Source organism: Prunus avium, chromosome 5, assembly GCF_965620075.1.
Source record: "Prunus avium chromosome 5, drPruAviu1.hap1.1, whole genome shotgun sequence".
Classification (NCBI taxonomy): domain Eukaryota; kingdom Viridiplantae; phylum Streptophyta; class Magnoliopsida; order Rosales; family Rosaceae; genus Prunus; species Prunus avium.
In genome coordinates, this window is record NC_142288.1 from 10,495,416 (window position 1) to 10,514,559 (window position 19,144).

Genomic DNA, 19,144 nt, shown 5'->3' on the forward strand with positions numbered 1-19,144 from the left:
TTGCTTGAGAGTCATTCTATAGTGCGGAGGCTCTCTCAGGAACTTCCTAAACCCTAAAACAATCAATGGTTGTTATCCAAAAACATTGAAGAAGAAAAGAAAATTTTCTCTCTAGAATATGAATTACTTACTAGCATGAAAAGTAGAGAGGGGGGAAAATGAACCTTAATAGCAAGTATGTTTTTTTTGGGTACAGAAAGATATAAAAGAATACAAGAATTGAAGTTATAAGATTCATATGTATGCAATAGTAGGAAGCTCAATTCTGATAAAACATGCTTCCAGTGATTCTATCATTTGCAGTTAGTAATTATAAAGCAGAAGCAAAAGCTAAGCCTTCCGTAGAATATTAGATTCCAGCCTCCTCATTGCAGAAGTAGTACTCTCCCCATCAGTGATCTCTAATGAATAAACATCCCAACCCCCACCGTTCCAATACGAAGAGTAAACCTCTGGAATATGAGCAACTTTCCAATGATCTTCCCCGCCATCTGGATGAAATGGCCTTATTAATTCGTTTGGCATGTCAAAAAATTCGAGCAGCTTTAGGTTTTGTAAATGTTCAATGCCTGATACCTTCTTCAACAATCTGCACCGCTGGATAATTAACTTTTCTAGACAAGGCATTGCTCCCTTATCCATGATTACCAGTTTCAGTTCATCTAGTTTGTCAATACCTAGTAAATTTAGGCTTGGAAACCCTCCTGCCTTAAAATGCAAACAGTCTCCCTCATAAACCTGAAGGAGTTCAAGATGTACTAGATTTGGCAAACCTTGAAGATGCACTAGAGGATCCTCCTTTAGCCGACTCCATTTCAGAAACAGTCTCACCACGTTCTGGAGAGAAGAAATCCAATGCGGTAAGTTTTCTAAACGCCCCGTCAAGTATAGTCGCTGAAGAAATTGAGGAGGACAAGAAATGTGTGTCAGATCAATTATCTTGTCCTTCTCCACTGAAGATACAGACAATGACCGAAGGTTGCGCATCTTTTCGATAGATGAGCATAAGGTGACCCCATCTTCTTGTCTCAACTTGAAAATGCCTAACCTCCTCAGTTGATTCATTCTCCCAAGCTCTGCCACTAAAGCGCCATTGTCATGATTTGCCTCTACAAAACACAGCTTTTGGAGTGATTGTAAGCCACATATTCCTGCAGGAACCTTCACTCCATATCTGGAATTAAATCGTGCATAGGATTCAACTTCATAGCGATATACCAGGAGATGGCGCAGTCGCTTGAGATTCAAAATCTCAGCAGGCAACTCAACGACATGAGAGTGTTTAAGATCAAAGGTCTCTAGGTTTTGAAGCTTCTTGATGGAGCTTGGAATTTGTTTCACCTTGGTACCCCTCAAACTAAGATACCTGAGCAGAAGAAGGTGGACAACCTCTTTTGGAAACGTCTCTAGAGGTGCACCTTCCAAATCTAATACAGTAAGCAGCGGAAGACCTCTAGGAAACAATTTTGGTATTGAAAACTCAGTAAGTGAATCTTCTACCCCAAAAATGAGCAACGAACGAAGTTTGGAAGGAATCCTCTTTTGTTGTACATTCTGCAATGTGTTAAAAATTGATAGTCGTCGAACTTTTTCAGGCCACATTGTGCCTTGCTCTTTCTCTATTGCTGCAAAGTTTTGCTCTCTAGACTTCAAAACGACAATCTCCCGTAAAAGATCATGGATCCGACATGATTTGACCGTCCCATCGGTAGCTATTTCTTCTGCTTGGATCAAACTTCTGTCCAGTAGCTCCTTAAGGTAACTCTCTGCAACTTCTTCTGGTGTCTTTCCTTCCTTTTCAATAACAAATCCTTCAGCCATCCATAATCGAATTAATCTCATATGCTCGAATTTGTAGAGATCGGGAAAGATACTCAGATACAAGAAACAAGATTTGAGATGGTATGGTAAATCACTGAAACTGAGATACAACAACCTTTTCATGTTGTCAAGTTGGTCATTGTCCTCAATTTCAGCACCAATACTGCCACAAACGGCAGCCCAATCTTCTATGTTTTTCTTGTCTTTCATAGCTAGAACAGCACCGATTGCCACAATTGCAAGGGGCAGTCCCCCACATTTGCTTAAGATGCATTGACAGATTTCCTCCAAATTGGGAGGACATGACTCTTCCTGAAATGTCTTCCTACAGAGAAGAGTCCAAGACTCTTCTGGAGACAAGGGCTCTAAATGGTAGACCATACTGTGATTGTTCATGCAAGAGGCAGAGGCTACAGAGGCATTACGAGTAGTGATCATTACTCGACTACCTTTGTTGTTAGGCAATGCATGATTGATGACATCCCAGGCATCTGTGTGCCAAAGATCATCTAGAACAATCAGGTACCTACTGTGCTGCAGCATTTTTTTTATTCTTTCTCTTAGCTGGTTGGTGTCCATGCTATCAACTTCTTCAGGGACTGATTTCCTGATAACTTTGAAGATTTTTTCAACTATGTGTCTTAGGAGCTGCTTTATCTTGACTGATTGAGAAACAGTGATCCAAGCATGTACCTAAAATGTTTCTTAACTCTTGCATCCTTATAGACTTGCTTGGCCAAGGTGGTTTTCCCCAGCCCTCCCATCCCAACGACCGAGACTGTCTGGCGTCCAGCGTCGCCACCCTCCTGCATAAGCAACTCAATCAGCTGCCTTTTAGGTTCACCGATTGCCACAAGATCAGACTCTTCCAGCAAAAGAGCATCCCCTTGACTGCACTTATGTTTCTGAACCTTGCTTGAGCCAGGGTCAACATCAAGTTTGTAATTCTGACGTCCCTCGGAGAGGCTTCTGACTTTTGATTTTATGCCTTGAATATCAGTAGCAATTCGCCGGCGAGCTTTCAACTTGTTAAAGATGCAAGAGAGCTCATGAAGGGAAACATGGCATCCAGGCTCATGATCACATGAATAAGAAAGCTTGAATATATCAAGCGCATCTTCAATCTGATAAGCCACATCTCTAACTTGTTTAACCCACACTTTGAGCTGGGGGTCACTGTCTTCCTTTGCATCAGCGACCCTTAAGAAGGCCTTTATGCGCTCTAACTCCTCGAAGATATCCTCCATCTCTGCTCGGGTCCCTGACAGTAGTCTCACCTCTTCTTCTATGACGGAGGTGAGCCTGTCAAGCAAAAAGCTCACCACACTTTCTGCCATCTCCTCTCCTGCTGCTACTGCTGCGAACTAGTGCTTTAACTTTTGGGTTGAAACTTGAAACTGAAAAGATGATAGAGAAGAGTGCTTTTGCTAGAAGAAAAGGGTTTTGTTGTGTGAATGATGTATTGATATTCTTGAATGATATTGTTTTATGTGGATGAAATGGCCTTCCCTTTTTATACTTTAATTTCTAGCACCAGGTCCACTGTTTCATTCTACCACAGAAATGGTCAATTTGATCATTTTGCTCTTCTCCACCTGCACACTGCACTTGTCAATTTTTTCATTAGACTCATTACCTTGTAGTTTCCTCATTTCTTTTTTTCTTCCTTTGTAAACTACCAGGAAACTTGTTTCTGAAATGGTCTAATATTTGCCAATCTTGAAGCAGCATGAAACTATTAGTAAACGAAGTGGCGTGACTGATAAAACAACGTGTTGCCACATATAACAAAATGTGGAACAAGTTGACTGGAATTGTGTTGATTTAAATCTAACGGCTCAAAATCTTTGTACTTGAATGTTTAATTTGTTCCACTCAAAAATCATCCTCCGCAGTCAGCATCCATCTCTGTCATTTCATTAATCTGAATCAGTCTGCAATCCGCTGCAGCAACTCGTACCTGAATGAATATAATCTCTTATGATTTTCTCACCGAACATTCACTATTTAGTACTGATAGTGATTTCTGATCTTTTAACCTTTTATTTTTGTCCTAATAGGGAATTTTAATCTGATAATGATAGCACTTGTCTAATTTAGATTTTTTTTGAGAAAACTTGACAGACATGACTGCAACTTCAAATAAAAATGGAAGCAAATTTAAGCAATACCCAACTTCTTTTTTTTTTTTTTTTTTTTTTTTGGTGAAGGAGCTATATTCATTAATAGTGGGAAACATTACAAATTGAGAAAACTCAATTCAAAAGGCAGCCCAACACCAACAAATAAAGGCCCAAAGATACAAAACCAAATAAATAACATAAGCCCATAAACTATTAAACAAAGAAACCCTAGATATAGAACACATGAGCAGCCGCACAGAGCATTCCAACAGCACCACCAGAGCAGATCCACCACCACCAAGGAGAAGTAACCGATACCAGGGGGTATCAAAGAGGCCGACGGAAGATGGGGGTGAGCAGGCCACCCGCGCGGAAGCGCTCCCATAATCCAAGAGTCAAGTGCAGCCACACACCACGGACCACCTTCTTGATCCTATACATTGTGCAAATCCCATTAATATGATGCCCAGTGCGGATGATGTCATATAGACCTTCCAGTATTCTTAATGCCTGAAATCAAAATGTTCTGCACTCGAATCATAAATTCAATAGTTGACCAAAAAAACATCAGAAATTCAATAGAAATAGTGATGGCTAATATGTCACCGTCCATTCACTATTTAGTATTGATAGTGATTGCTAGTCTGTCAACCTATTTTTCCTGGCACAGGCCTAAATTCTTCGCTCCAGATAATTAAACACTAGGTTTTTATCACAAATGGTCCCTGACATTTGCAAAATTATCACCTTTGGTCTTCTTCTTTTTTTGTGATATTATTGGTCATTCTTGTTACACCTCACACATTAATTTAGTCTCACCGTAAGATTCTATTAAAAATTTATGCCAAATTATTGATGTGGCACATATGTGATGCTCACATAGCCAATGAGAAAATGCCATGTGGATCTAAATAAAAAAAATTGTTTTTTTTATAAATAGTTTTAACATTTAAAATCTATTTAAAAAATTAAAAAAAGAGAAAGAAAAAAAAAACTCAGCCCCTCCCTCCACCTCTCTCCCCTTCCACCTCCCCCTCCCCATGCCACCACCCCTCAGAGAGAGAGAGAGAGAGAGAGAGCATAAAAAGAGGGAGGCAAAGAACAGAAGGGGTGACAGGGCGGGGGGAGTTGGATTGGAGTTTTTTATATTTTATTTTTAAGGTTTAAATTTAGTTTTCTGTTTTTTTAAAATTTAATTTCTTAAACATTTTCAAATCATAATTTTTTTTATTTAAATCCACGTGGCCTTTTATTATTGGATATGTGGACTCCGCATACATGCCACGTCATCAATTTAACAGAAATTTCGACAAAACCTAATGGTATGACCAAATTGATGTATAAGGTGTAACATTAAGGACCAATAATGTCAAAAAAAAATATAAAGGACCAAGAGTGATAATTTGGCAAATCTCAAGGACCATTTATGATAAAAACCCTTAAACATAATATGAAATTTGACGATTTGACGATGTGACAATTGCATCACATTTCCCAGCATTTCGCTTCATCTAAGTTTTTCTATGGGGCCTAGATTTTAAGACCGATTTAACAAAAGTTATTTACACCAACACCTCCTGAGGTTTTTAGTGTTTTCACAAAACTCCCTAAGGTTTCAAAAATTACACGAATACCCACTGAGGTTTCAGATTGTTTTCACAAAATTCATTTTCGTTGATTTCTAGTCCAAAAATTGATAATTTCATTAAAAATGTATGCAAATGATAAAATTAATCTTAATGAATATATGTGTAACCTAATCTCAAAAGATAACATTGTCATTTGGAGAAATTTTTATATAAAATTACAAATCTTTGGACGAAAAATCAACATAAAGGGGTTTTGTGAAAAACAATTTAAAATCTCAAGGAGTGTTCGTGTAATTTCTGAAACCTAAAGGGGTTTTGTGAAAAAAGCAAAAGCCTTAGGTGGTGTTAGTGTAAATATAAAAAAAATTGAGCATAAACATTATCTTAATTAATTAATAATATCCATAGTAGTATTTGTTAGTAACAATTACAAAAATTAATTATTTTATATGAATAGGGAGATTCACTCAAATGGAAAATGATAATTTAAAAAATTGTTCATTCAACCAATTATGAATTGTCGAGTGATACAAACGCATTTGCAAGTTGCAACCAAGGCCAATGAGACTCGGAGGGAGAATTTTAAGGGCAGAAAGTTCTAACAAGACACGCAGTCTCGCATTTCTTCTTTTTCTCTTTTTTTTTGGGGGGGGGGGGGGGGGGGGGGGTAATTAGCGAGGCTTGTATAAGCTGCCAAAGAAAAAGAGGACAAGACAATAGTTCTAGATCAATAGTCCATTTCCATTAGTTTCAAGGTAAACCCCCACAAAACCCCTGCCCACTGATGTTGTAAATGTTCGAGCCAAGTGAAGCTTTCAATTATAAGGTAAACCGCTATAAGTTTCAAGGCTTGTTTGGTACGCCGAATTGTCATAGACTGGATTAAATACTGGGACTGTGTTGGATTAGTTTGACCTGACATAAGCTGGATAAAACTTATACTGCATTTGGTGCACAATTGGACTAGGACTATATTTTTTTTTTTTTTTTTTTTTTTGAAAAAAAGGTAAGTGAAGATTGTACATGGCTTTGTTGGATTGGAGGAAGGAAGATATATCATTCCTCGATTGGTGATGGGTTTTAATGGGTTTGGCTTGGGGAGGGAGGGAGATATATGGATGGGGAGAGTTAAGTTGCAGCGGTAGGGAAGTGGATGTGGGGTTTGGGTGCACTAAGAATTACCCATGTACCCAAGGAGTGAAGCAATTTTCGAATTTGACCTTTATTAGTACCATGTACCATGCACATGCTCAAATATAACAGAAAAAGTTAATAAAATTGATGGCATGACCATTTGTCCTAACGAAACTGAAGTTGAAGGACCACGGGAACGATTTTGGAAATAGAGAAACCAAATGCGAATCGGGTTAGAGTTCAAGGACCATTAGACTTAAAAATCCTCTTAATTTATTAATATGCATAGTTGTATTTGTTAGAGCATCTCCAATAGCCTCTTGAAAGACTTTGGGACACTAAATTAGGTGAGCCATATCAACAAAACTTCTCCAACATCTTTGTCAAACCCACTCACCAAATCTGAGACTCCTCATTCACTTTACAAAAAAGTGGACGTTTTCACTTTTTAACACATTTAGGCCATCTCCAACCCAAATGGGGCTAAACCCAAATTTCTCCCATTCAAAATACAACTATTCATGTATTTCCAAGACTCAAATAGTTTTTTCCTCCAACTATGCAGAATCATAATTTAAGTCCGTAACTTTATTAAATTGTTTTAAAAAGGTTAACCCTTAATTTTTTTTTTTCTCGTTAATTTTTCTTGACATAATTTTTGGTTCAACCTTCGTGAATTAATTTTCTGAAGATTTTAACTTAAAAAAATCCAAATTCCAAAATATAATATAATTTCACTTTTTTTTAAAAATACAATAACATTTTATTTCATAGACTTTAATGAGGATTTGTAGAGTTTCGAATGTGTTTTGGAGTTAGATCTAATTTATAATATTTTATTTATTTATTTTAGTTGTTGGATTTTAATTTTAGCCATTGGATCATTTGTTTTTTTGTTGACCCAGTCACTTTTTAATCACAACCGTTGGTTTAAACTAGCCATTACATTTGAAATAAATAAAAAATTAATTCGGCTGTTTGAATTGTAGCCATTAGATGGCAACGACTACAAGCCCATCTTGAGCCACGCGTCAGTAACTTTCCCTTCAAGTAGCCTACAGGGCTGGCCCACCTCCTCAATTTCTCTTGCTTTCCTTCACGTGCTGCAAGTTGCCTTCAATTTGGGGCCCACAAATTTTCTGCCTGGATTGGAAAGCTGGGCCAAATACCCCCCAAAAACCAGTCTGCCCAAAATTCCCTCCTTCCCTATACATGCGTTGGGATGAAATTATGCCAAAATTTGGGATTTTTTAGATTTAGCCCCCATGGTTAGAGAAGGCCTTATTAAGTTTTGGAACAACAAAAATAAAAGCCTACATTGGGCTAAGTGAACAATAAAAGGCAGCCTTTGCTTTATTTAATATTTTATTTAATTAATTCCTCTTTTGTGTATACTACATTAATTAAATTGAAGAGTCCTACTAGTTGTACAAAATAGTCAAGTAGCAAATTTTAGTTTGAATAGCCTGTTGGAGATTTTTATATGAATAGGGAGATTCTCTTAAATGGGAAATAATAATTTTTAAAAATTGTTCATTCAACCAATTGTGAATTGTCTACTGATACAAACGTGTTTGCTTAAGCAGAGAATTTGAAGGGCAGAAAGTTCTAACAAGACACGCATAGTCTCACATTTCTTCTCTTTTTCTGGTTTTTTTTGTTTTTTTGGATAATTAGCAACGCTTGTATAAGCTGCCAAAGAAAAAGAGAGATCAAAACTCCATTATTTTCCTGGAAATATCGTAATGAATATAAATTAAATAATTTCCCAAAAATACGATCAGTTGTATCATCCAAAACTTCTATTTGTCGTGTCCATTTTCCATAATAGTTTTTTTCGAATAAACGATACTTAACTCCCTGCAAATTTGGAATCATTATTAACATGAGCCATGAGTTTTTAATTTAATTAATTTGCACCCTAACGTATTAAAATTCAACCAATTTACAGCCTCCGTTAGTTTGACCGTTTGGCGAAACAATAAAAAATTGTTTCAAAATAATAATTTTAAAACAAATAAAATCCCAAACCCCCACAAGAGTAAATGTTCGAGAATGCTTTCCAAGCCAAGCTTTCAATCTACAAGTTTCAAGGTATTACACAAATTTGTAAAAATAAATACTCATTGAGCATCCATGAATTACAATTTTAGGGAATAAAATCAAAAAGCGAAGAAAAGAAATGGTAAAGAGAACAAAATTTATTCATATATTACATAGAATGTGGCAAGAACAATATAAAAGAAATAAAAAGCTTGTCCCCAATGAGATCAATGCACATTAACCCTGCAGCCAGGATCCCATGACCAACTTTATGTCTTACCACAGGAGTGAAAAAATGGGTTCATATCTGAAAGCAAATTAATTTTCGTCATCAGAGTTGTCAAATGTGATTTTTTTGGACTTTGGAGCATCCACAGGAATTTCTCTGAAGTGAGCCCCATAAAGTTTGGACTCCTGCATTTCAATACCCCAAAGAAAGAAGAAAACCAGAAAACCAAAAAGATTGTCAAAATGCCAATCATGGAAGCAGACTAAAAGAACACATACAATGGGAACATGAATGTGAATTATGCAGCAGGGAAGAGGATGAAAGAGAACTAAATGCATGCCTTTTTCTTAACATGAGTGCCAAATTTCAATAAGGCTTCTGGCACATTTTGCTTGGCCTCTCTGAGAACATTGACCAGCTCCCCAGCAAGTGCCTGCAATAGTCACATAATTGATAGTAGTTGGACTAAGAATTTTTCTCATATAATAGTTCTACAGAACTTGTAAAATATAGATTTAATATATTTAGTATTACCTTGTTGTGATGTGTGAAGAAAGTATGAGCAACACCCTTCTTACCAGCCCGTCCAGTCCGTCCAATTCGGTGGACATAATCCTCAGTAGTAAGGGGAAAACTATAGTTAATCACTACTTCGACATCTGGAATATCCAATCCCCGAGCAGCCACATCAGTAGCTATCTGGAAATATGTTTCAGATCAAATGCACTACATTTTAGCACTGTTCACAGATACAGCTAGAAGAATTTTAAAATATCTCTTCAAACACTAACAGACAGGTCCTTCCAAATAGAAGCGTGTGCTAACCACAAGTTGCCCAATCACAAGTTACATTTTAAATCTGCTAAAAGAAAACCATAAAAATAGTTGAGTGGATTGTACAAACCTCCCTGGACTTCCACGAAAATACAAAAACATTACCTTGTTTTGGTAAACACACTCACCATGCTTGTCCAAGCTATTTGGGGGTCCTTGTCATCATCATTATCTTCCCAGTTTCGTTCTAGTAAAAATTTATTCTTTCAATTTACCTTATTTTCGATTTTTCTAACTGAGTTCAAAAAGTTTGGATACAAATTAGGAGTCCCTGCTAAAGAGGATCCCTCGTTTTAAGAAAAGAAAATGATGCATGCGGAACTCACTCCCAATGTGATCTCATCCCCATTTCTTAAACCTACATTCAAGAATCATCCTTACAAAAATCAACGAAATCAGAAACGATTTGGTCATCTAATCGTGACCAAATATACTGATGCATACAGTGTTTCCGATAAAATGATGATAATCGAATAGTTAATCAGTTCAGATCATTGGATCACATTACAGAGCAGGCCCTAATAATGTGGACTGTTTATCTTAAAGAGAGGGATCCCTGCTTAGGAGACTACAAGCATCATCAATATGGCATGTAAATTTACTCCGGTTTCAATTGTAAGCACTGTATTTTGTTTTATGTGCCCCAAGGGAGGTCATTGTTTTTTCACCAAAATGCAATTAGGCATGTAAATTTACTCCAGTTGCAATTTTAAGCAATGTATTTTGTTTGATGCACCCCAAGGGAGGTCACTGTGTTTTCACTAAACTGCAATTAGGCACGTAAATAGATCTCTTATCTAGAACAACATACCATCAAGGGACAGCTTCCTTTCTTGAATAGAGATAGTGCCTTAGTACGCTCAGTTTGTGCCTTATCACCATGTATAGAAACAACCTTCCAACCCCTATAAACGGCAATAAAAACCATCAGTAGCTTTCCTCAAATATCTTCAGTATAAATGGCAACAACTATCTGCCTTATCACCATGTATCAAGGAGTTTACCCTTTCGTCAGCATATTTTCAACACGAGTAGCTTCCATTTTGTACAAGACAAAAACCAAAACTCGGTTCCTGGGCAGCAGTGTAACATCGGTATTAGTAGGATAGCAACACACGAAATCAAAATACATGATCAGGAAAGTAACTAAGAGCTCCATTTTTGTGATATATAGAGACAGGTAAAGCAAGTGGATTCTGTGTCACAAAACACACACATACACAACACAAGGTCTGAAATAATCAGCAAGGGATTGACTAAGGCACAACTTACATATATAATACCGGGAGATAATATAACAACACTTACTCTTGGGTTTTGTGGTATTTTTCTAGCAAAGTAACCAAGCGTCCATCACGTGAATGGTCATCCAAGACCTATGAGCATGAAAGGGAAGGTATCATTGCAGTACATATATATTTAATTAATAAAATAAACATTTGATGGTCACATAGGCTTCACAAGTGTTGAGAATTTGTACCTCAACTATCTGCATGACATCATGATTGGCAGCTAAATCCTCTGAACCAACAACTACCTGAAGCAAATGTTTAATACTTTTCCAAAGGTGGATAGGAAATTGTTTAAAGGTCATGAAAATTGAGAGTTCGCACCTTAACAGGATTGGGATCCATGAACTCCTGGGCTAATTGATGAACTGAAGGAGGCCATGTAGCACTGAACATTACCATCTGGCGTTCTGCACATAGTCAACAGATGTATATCATCATCACCAGAATGAAAATAGACTACGAAACTTACCTGGTCAGTTAGAAAAATCCAGACATATTGAAATATAAGGTATAAGTTGGGGAGACCCTACATCACCCAAAACTTGGGAGCAAACTTAAATACATACAACCTAACTTGTGGTGTAAAGTCTTAAATAAAATCATGTCACAAAATCAAATTTCTCATGGTACTCTACATGATACCTCTGGAGAACAGTCTGGTGAAAATAGGCATTGCTTCTTATTTCATATTTAGGCAAGCATCATCTCCAATTTATATACTATCGACTACAGAACACCTTTTGCCTGATTATCTACGGCTTGAGAACATCTACAAAAGCCAAATTCGTAGGTCTCTTGTAACTGAATTGCCTCCAGGCCCCTCATAATTTAACATCACTTTCATTTATATGATTATCTTAAAAAAAACAAAAAAACAGTTTTCATATAAAATAATGATAATCAACACTGCTAAATCTGTACATGTTACTAGATATGTACATATGCCTAAATATAGGTGAGTGGTTACTTCGAAAAAGTGAATAAACAATTAACATATACTGAAGTTCTTATAATTCCTCACATAATTTCTCCATATGACTATGGAGTACTCAAGAGAAAAAAGTAGTTCATAAGTTATTTAAACAAGTAATTGAAATCTTTTAGACTTCATTAGTCCTTTACCAAAACTAGAGGACTTGAACACAACATGATGTCCTTTGAACCAAGATGTTACGAAAATCATGATAGATTGGAAAATAAATTTGCAGACAGTACATCCAAATGTTTCGATTCTAAGGGTCCATTTTGTCGGCCTGAGAATTCCATCTAAACAGGTCAAAAGAATCTCTATTACTAAGTGGGGGCTAAACTGTGGAACTTGGTTAGGAAGACGACAAAGGAAGGGAGTAACAACTTTCTGGGTCTACCACGTGATGTGATCACATAATCTGAACCATCCATTTTTCAGGTCCCCTTCAAGGATCATTCTTGCAAAAGAATCAAACAAATTGAAAAATTATTTAGCCATTTGATCAGCATCACAATCCTTTCATTATTTCGTCCAAATCACTGTTTTTCAAATTTATTTTATCATAGTTAGATGATTAAAGCATTTCCAAATCGACTGGTTTTTTGCAGAGATGTTCATTTAAGGAGAACTAAAAAATGAAACATAGTGATTAATGCCCAACTCACTAATAAGTTGGTATTTGAACACTCCTATATACAAAATACATATGAAGAGGGATGGCAGATCCCTTTTGAAAAAGAAAAACAACACAAGAGGTATTGCATGTGAGTCCAACCTCAACACGATTCAATGATCCATTCTTACAGACGCCATTCAAGGATTACAATTAACAAAAGAAATAATAAAAATAATAATAACAACAATGTTCATGACAATAATCATAATGGTCAAACACTTCCTCAATTTCATGATTATTCGCAGATATGATACTTATATGGGATCTAAAATTTAGATAGTTCAAGTCACTGGACCACATAGCAGGGTATCCACTACTATGCGATCCCTTTTGGTTCTCATGAGGGATTAAGAAGAGAACTATCCGTATATTATATTTATGTATTTATTATATATAGGAGTTGAGATTCTCTGTGCAGGATGTCCATTCTTTCTTATAGGGCAGATGTGTTGACAAAATCTCTTATGCTCAATTTGATTCAACTTTGATCCCATTTATTGCAGGGCCTTTTAGAGCTTCGAATTTAGGTTTCTTAAAATGTAAAACTGACACGATTAACCAATCCAAGACTAGAAACCCAAAGTCTAAGCTCTAAATGGTGATCAACCACATCCTGTCTAGAGAAGAACTGTATTTATAACACATAAAGAAAGATGGATAAATAGAAAACTATTAATACTATATCACATACCCGAGCATGTCTGGCCCAATATAAAGCGAACTTCTGGTTCAAACCCCATGTCAAGCATTCGATCTGCTTCATCAAGGACCTACAGAAAATTACTGCCCATCTCACTTCTCTTGAGATCTATAAAGCTACTATAATATTCCATATATATAAAATAAAATAAAATAAAATTTTCACATCCAAAGGCAATGAAATTTAATCAATACAAAAACCGATTTAAAAAATAACTGCAAGTAAAATGACAAATTCAATGCAGTAGTGTCTATTAGCATCATAAAACTAAATCAAATCAAATGTAGGTGTTATAAGATTTTTAGAATGGTACAAAACAATTGTACAAACCCAAATGAGATATCAAAGCATCAAGCGTGCAGCCATAAGTGAAGCATTTCAGGATGTCAAGATGCATTTGATAGGAAAACTGAGAATAAGTTCTCCGAAATCCGTCAAGACTCGCTACACTAAGAGTGGCTTGGTTTCACCAAGTCAGGTTGACAGTCATATTAAATAACCACTTCTACGTTATGGCTTTCTCACTAGACTTTTAAAATAGAGTGCATTAGCAAGCAGTCAATTCAGGACTGGCTTTTTCACTACATTAAAGTGCATTAGCAGATAGTCACTTCGTTCCTGATGCTGCAAGTAGATTGAAAATATCATAGGGCCACCCATCCATATATATAGATAACATTCTTATTAATACAAAGAAATCTTCAGTTAGCTCTGAATTCTAATATGGGGCATTTGGGGACAATTGGCCTATACCATGATCATCTCCAGATCTTCCATAGCAAAAGACTTGCCACTATTCCAAGATAGTTTAAATAAATCTTTATAGTGGACACTGGAAAGCATGATTTTCAAATTGCTTCACTTCCAGACTGATTTGCAGTCGTTAAACTCAAATTCTAGTTCATGACACTCCAGCAACATTAATCACCATAAGAAAAGGACCAGACATATGATTGAATCAAGTAAAAGCAGATCCTAGTTGATCATAGTAATTGAGAAACAGGTTTCTTTGGGCAATGTTACTTACCGTAAAAGATACTTCCTTCAGGGAACACACACCCATTTCAATGAGATCCTTGAGACGACCAGGAGTTCCAATAACGATGTCCTGAGAGCACAGAAGAGTGTACGGAAACCAATCATAAGAAGATGAACCACATAATCAATGCAAACACATAAGCTCTACAGAATACAAAAATACAGAAATGCAGAACAGATGGATAAAAATATATATACTATACAAAAGTAGGAATTTGTTAATTGCCAGAATGAAAACGCTCTTATTAACTATACTCAAGCCATTTTAACAAAATAACCTACTCCGTTCAGATCAAATAAAAAACTTCTGTCTCCTTCCTCTCATTCCCTCCTACTGATATTTCTATTTGAAAAATAAATAGATATTTATAAAAATACCCAATCCTAGACATGTATTTATAAAAATACCCAAGCACTATTTAAACATAGAAACATACCCAAAATGGATTTTGGGTATTTGTGTAATGATGGGTTTTGGGTATGTTTATAAATGGGTTTTGAGTGTGTGTAATGATGAGTTTTGGGTATGTTTATAAAGTGTTTTGGGTGTTGGGTATTTTTATAATTTCAGCCCCCATTTTGGGTATTTTAGTGAAACTCCCAAAAATAAACTCCAGAAACTCTATAACTAACATGCAATGCAGTACCAAAGTGCTAGAGAATATAATCTAAATAGTACACATATATAGGCAAACAATTAAGATTTTCAAATGAGAACTTGTTGCTTATTCCTTAGATCATTTTTGAATGGCTTAGATGCAGGTAGTTGCATCCTTCCTACCCACTGTGTTTCTTTGACATTTAAGTTTTAATGAGTACCAACATTTGATACAACAATTTTCCAATATATCATTTTGGTACTTTCACCAGAAATGCCCTGTAATTTCTCCGAATATTATGTTTTGTCAATATTACCATCTATACTTCAGTATCTTCAGCCGTGAAAAAGGGAAAGCGAAAAAGGAAAACTGTTGAGTACATCAATTACAGGATCAGCTTTGCATAATAGAATCCTCCATCATTTTACCACAATTAACTACAGGCAAAGCTTTCAATAAAAAATATAAAAAATTCCATACATCATAATGGAGAATTCATAGGTCTCCTCATGATGTCTATGCAAAGGACAAGTTAGCATTAAAATTTAATCCAGAGAGCCAACCCAATCATGATGTCGGGTTTCCAAGTCACAAGACCGATCCAGTTTAGAAACTCTGAAGTTGATTCTGATATTTTCTTATTCAATTGCATATAGTGTCAACTGTAAACAAGTGTGAAGTCTAAATGAAAGGGAAGGAAGAATTTCATGAAATATCAAATCAAATCAAATTTGTGCCATATATAATCAAACGAATGGAGTATCTTACAACACCAGACTTCAGAGAAGATATTTGAGGTCCTTTAGATGCTCCACCATACAAACAAACTGATATCACACCACAAGGTTTCCCAGCCTCAAACAGAACATCCGAAATCTGCAACCAGAGATAAAACAAATGGTCAGTCCCCCTTTTCAAGAACTAGCCTTGAATTAATCCAATAAATAAAACACATGACAAAGCAGCAGCTAAAAAAGGATTATATGCAAGAACAACAAGAAAATCAGTATGACCCAGTTCCAACCTGGTAACAAAATCCACAAATTTTTTTCACTCTATTATTCATAGAGACACCACCCATATTGAGAATCCTTTGTATGCTTAAAAACAATTCCCCTTTTTTGTTTACATTGGGAGCAACGGAACCCTTGACCTATCCTAATCCAAACCCATTCTCCACACACCCTCACCACTCGGGCTAACCCCAAGAGCTAAAAGTAACTCACCATCATTGACAAAATAGTGCAAACTATAATTGACTTCTACATTTTTGTCAAGAAACGTAGATAGATGTGCAAATATATGGTTTTTTTTCCAATAAACTAGATAGATGCCCATGTAAATCAATTAATACACCTTATGTCTGTGATGAGAGACAACATTTGTGTCAATGTCCATGGATTATATGCTTCCCTGTTTAAGTGAACTGTCACTTCCAAATTAATTTGCACAAGACTACAATTTTTAAGCCCTTAGACTTGTTTATGTTACTACTACAAGCACCCATTTTTTCTTTCCAGGTTTGACCTATCAATGTGAACATAAGAGTAGCACTAACATTCTTATTGGTTATTAATAAGCAACAATGTAAAAGAAGGTTATCATCTTCTCTCAGTTTTCTGGTAAGTAAATGTGCTATTTGCAGTATCTCTGTTCAAAATTTATCTATGTATTATTATAGTGGAATATATGACCATCTCTACTCACTACGTATGTGAGTGATACCCCATTTCATTTTCTCAGATAAGAATAAAATTCTTGAGAAGATTGTCTGGATCATATATTGTCACATACTATGCAATCTTTTTCATTGAATTTACAGTATAATGATATCTCTGATTTCCAGCCTTCTTATTTTCTAGGTTTCCTTTAGGTCAAGTATAACTGCAAAACATCCCATCAACATTACATAATAAAACCGAGCATCACGACCCATCACCATATATACCCATGGCTCATGATTATAAATGCCGACTGGCTTAACTCAATTTTCAAGGATGTAGGGTCTTAGAGAATTTAAACCTTCTGGAAACAATCTTGGAACCCCATGCTACAAGAGGTGAATTGAATCACTGAAATACTCAATGCCACCTCAGAGACACAACTCACCGCAAAGCATACAATTTCAATTCTATGATCCATACCGAAAATAAAAAAGAGAATCAAACACTAGTTCCCATAATGCGTCTTGGGTTAATAAGCACGTACTTGTTGAGCTAACTCCCTTGTAGGTGCAAGTGCAAGGCAAAGAGGAGTTCGGCCCTTTGCAAACTTACCCTTCCTCTTATTTAAAACGTGCATAATAGCTGGTACCCCAAATGCCAAAGTCTTACCTGCACAAAAAACACAGAATTAGCTCGACCAAACAAAACAGCTCACAACACAACCCCAATTTCAACTTCCAAAATCCAAACCACAATACGTACCTGACCCCGTTTTCGCAATCCCAATAAAATCGCGGCCGTCCAATAAGAATGGCCATGCCCGGGATTGAATCGGAGAAGGACTCTTGAAATTCTCACAGCACCGCAAAACCTCACTCGGAAGCTTCGCTTCCGCAAAGGAATTCAACGACTTGTATTTGGCTTCATTCGCATCTTTCCCAGTAACCACAACAACCTGTTCTCTAGATTCACCTTCGTCGGCATCCCCATTTCTCTGTGGCTCCTTCACATTGTTTTCGGTTTCTTGCTCCTTATCTTTGGATTTCTTGTGCTTCTTGTTCTTCTTCTTATTAGAATCTGTGTTTTCTTCTTGAGGGGCAATTTCTTCCAGCTTTCTCTTGGGACTGAGTTGGGTTAGTTGGCCTTGTTCTTCTTGGTCTTTGTTTTTCTGCTTCTTCTTCTTCCTCTCAGCTTTGGTTTCGCGAAGGTTTTGGGTCTCCTGAGCTTCTGGTTCGCTGAGATTGGAGAGGTCTTTGAGTTTGCGACCCATTATTGAAGCCGAACGAACTGAGCTCACCTGATAACTGCGGAAGCGAAGCGAACACAGGGCGACGGGTTTTTCAGAGGGAAACAGCCTAAGGGTTTATTCTAGGGTTTTGACCTTACGCATACACGACCAAAACAACCTGTTTTCTTTCCTTTGAGTTTTTCTATTTAAACCCAACTTACTTTGTTCACCCTAATATTTAAACCATTAATCTCTTCTTTTTTCTTTTTCTTTTTTTAAATTTATTAAAAACCATTAATCTCTTAAGCTTTATATTGTGTAAAAAGACAAAAAAGTTCATCCAAATTAATGCTTAATCATAGTACATCTATACACACACCCCCCCACCACTTTTCATATTAAGTTTTAGAAAAACACAAACTCCTATACACCCTATTCTCATATTACTTATCTCTTTCAATCCAAGAAACCAAACAGTAAGGCTTGCTCCCAAAGCCACACTCTCATCTTCTCTTCACAAACCCTAAATACGGTATGCAAATAGTGGTTTGTGGGTGTTGAGGCCCAAATAAATTATCGGCCCAGTACAACACCTTATTAAGGAAAAACCCGACTTGGAGCACACAAAAGACTGTCGTGCATGAGTCACACTCCACGTGCCATGCCAAATAAATAATCCGTCATGCTAGGAATCAAGATTAAGATTATAAAGTGCATTAGCTCTGCAAATCCATGCTAATTATCCCATCAAGCATAATGATTAAAAGTATGCCAAGCGATATGCCATGCCAAGCAGGAAATCATTATTACACACCCAACCACGCTACAAGCCTAAGTGGGCCCAAGCCACTCGAATGCACGGGACTTGCTTGAGTGGGTTGTGGTATGGATGGTAATAAGTTGTCATAAGGCCCATTGATGGACCGAGAAATGGAGGTTCCGGGTCGCTTTGGAGCCTCGGAACTCAGGCCCATTTCTTAGGCCCAAAAACATGGGTAAGCACAAAAGAGAAAATATCTCAACCAAAGTGGCCCACTAAAATTAACCAAAATAGCCCATTACCTTAGTAAAAATAGCCCATTACCTTAGATAGCCCACGAAGCCCAAATGTTTGGTGAATTTAGCCCACTTATTGGATAACTTGATTTTCCATATTAAAAAACCCATACAATTTGAATAAAGAGGATCCAAAGCCCTCAGCACT

General features: G+C 36.6%; 1 protein-coding gene and 1 pseudogene across 1 annotated transcript; both read right to left on the reverse strand.

The window, feature by feature from the left end:
- Positions 1-143: 143 nt before the first annotated feature.
- On the reverse strand, positions 144-3,318 carry LOC110770448 (disease resistance protein RPM1-like; annotated as a pseudogene).
- Positions 3,319-8,713: 5,395 nt separating this feature from the next.
- STRS1 (DEA(D/H)-box RNA helicase family protein) lies at positions 8,714-18,131 on the reverse strand. The gene is made up of 13 exons (XM_021974592.2): positions 17,475-18,131; positions 17,257-17,381; positions 15,817-15,924; positions 14,439-14,519; positions 13,403-13,481; positions 11,387-11,472; positions 11,254-11,310; positions 11,082-11,149; positions 10,778-10,846; positions 10,585-10,678; positions 9,474-9,638; positions 9,280-9,372; positions 8,714-9,124 (listed from the first exon to the last, which is right to left on the reverse strand). The coding sequence occupies exons 1-13, from the start codon at positions 17,980-17,982 to the stop codon at positions 9,029-9,031; spliced, it is 1,629 nt and encodes a 542-aa protein (XP_021830284.1). The 5' UTR covers positions 17,983-18,131; the 3' UTR covers positions 8,714-9,028.
- Positions 18,132-19,144: the final 1,013 nt, after the last annotated feature.

What these genes read in the sequence shown, in the direction of transcription:
- STRS1 (XM_021974592.2), bottom strand. Translation starts at nt 17,982, where the DNA reads ATGGGTCGCAAACTCAAAGACCTCTCCAATCTCAGCGAACCAGAAGCT. An exon ending in CTTCTCTGAAGTCTGGTGTT is followed by an intron (nt 14,520 to 15,816) that starts GTAAGATACTCC and finishes CTGTGCTCTCAG; the next exon opens with GACATCGTTATTGGAACTCC. An exon ending in GCACTCATGTTAAGAAAAAG is followed by an intron (nt 9,125 to 9,279) that starts GCATGCATTTAG and finishes ATTGAAATGCAG; the next exon opens with GAGTCCAAACTTTATGGGGC.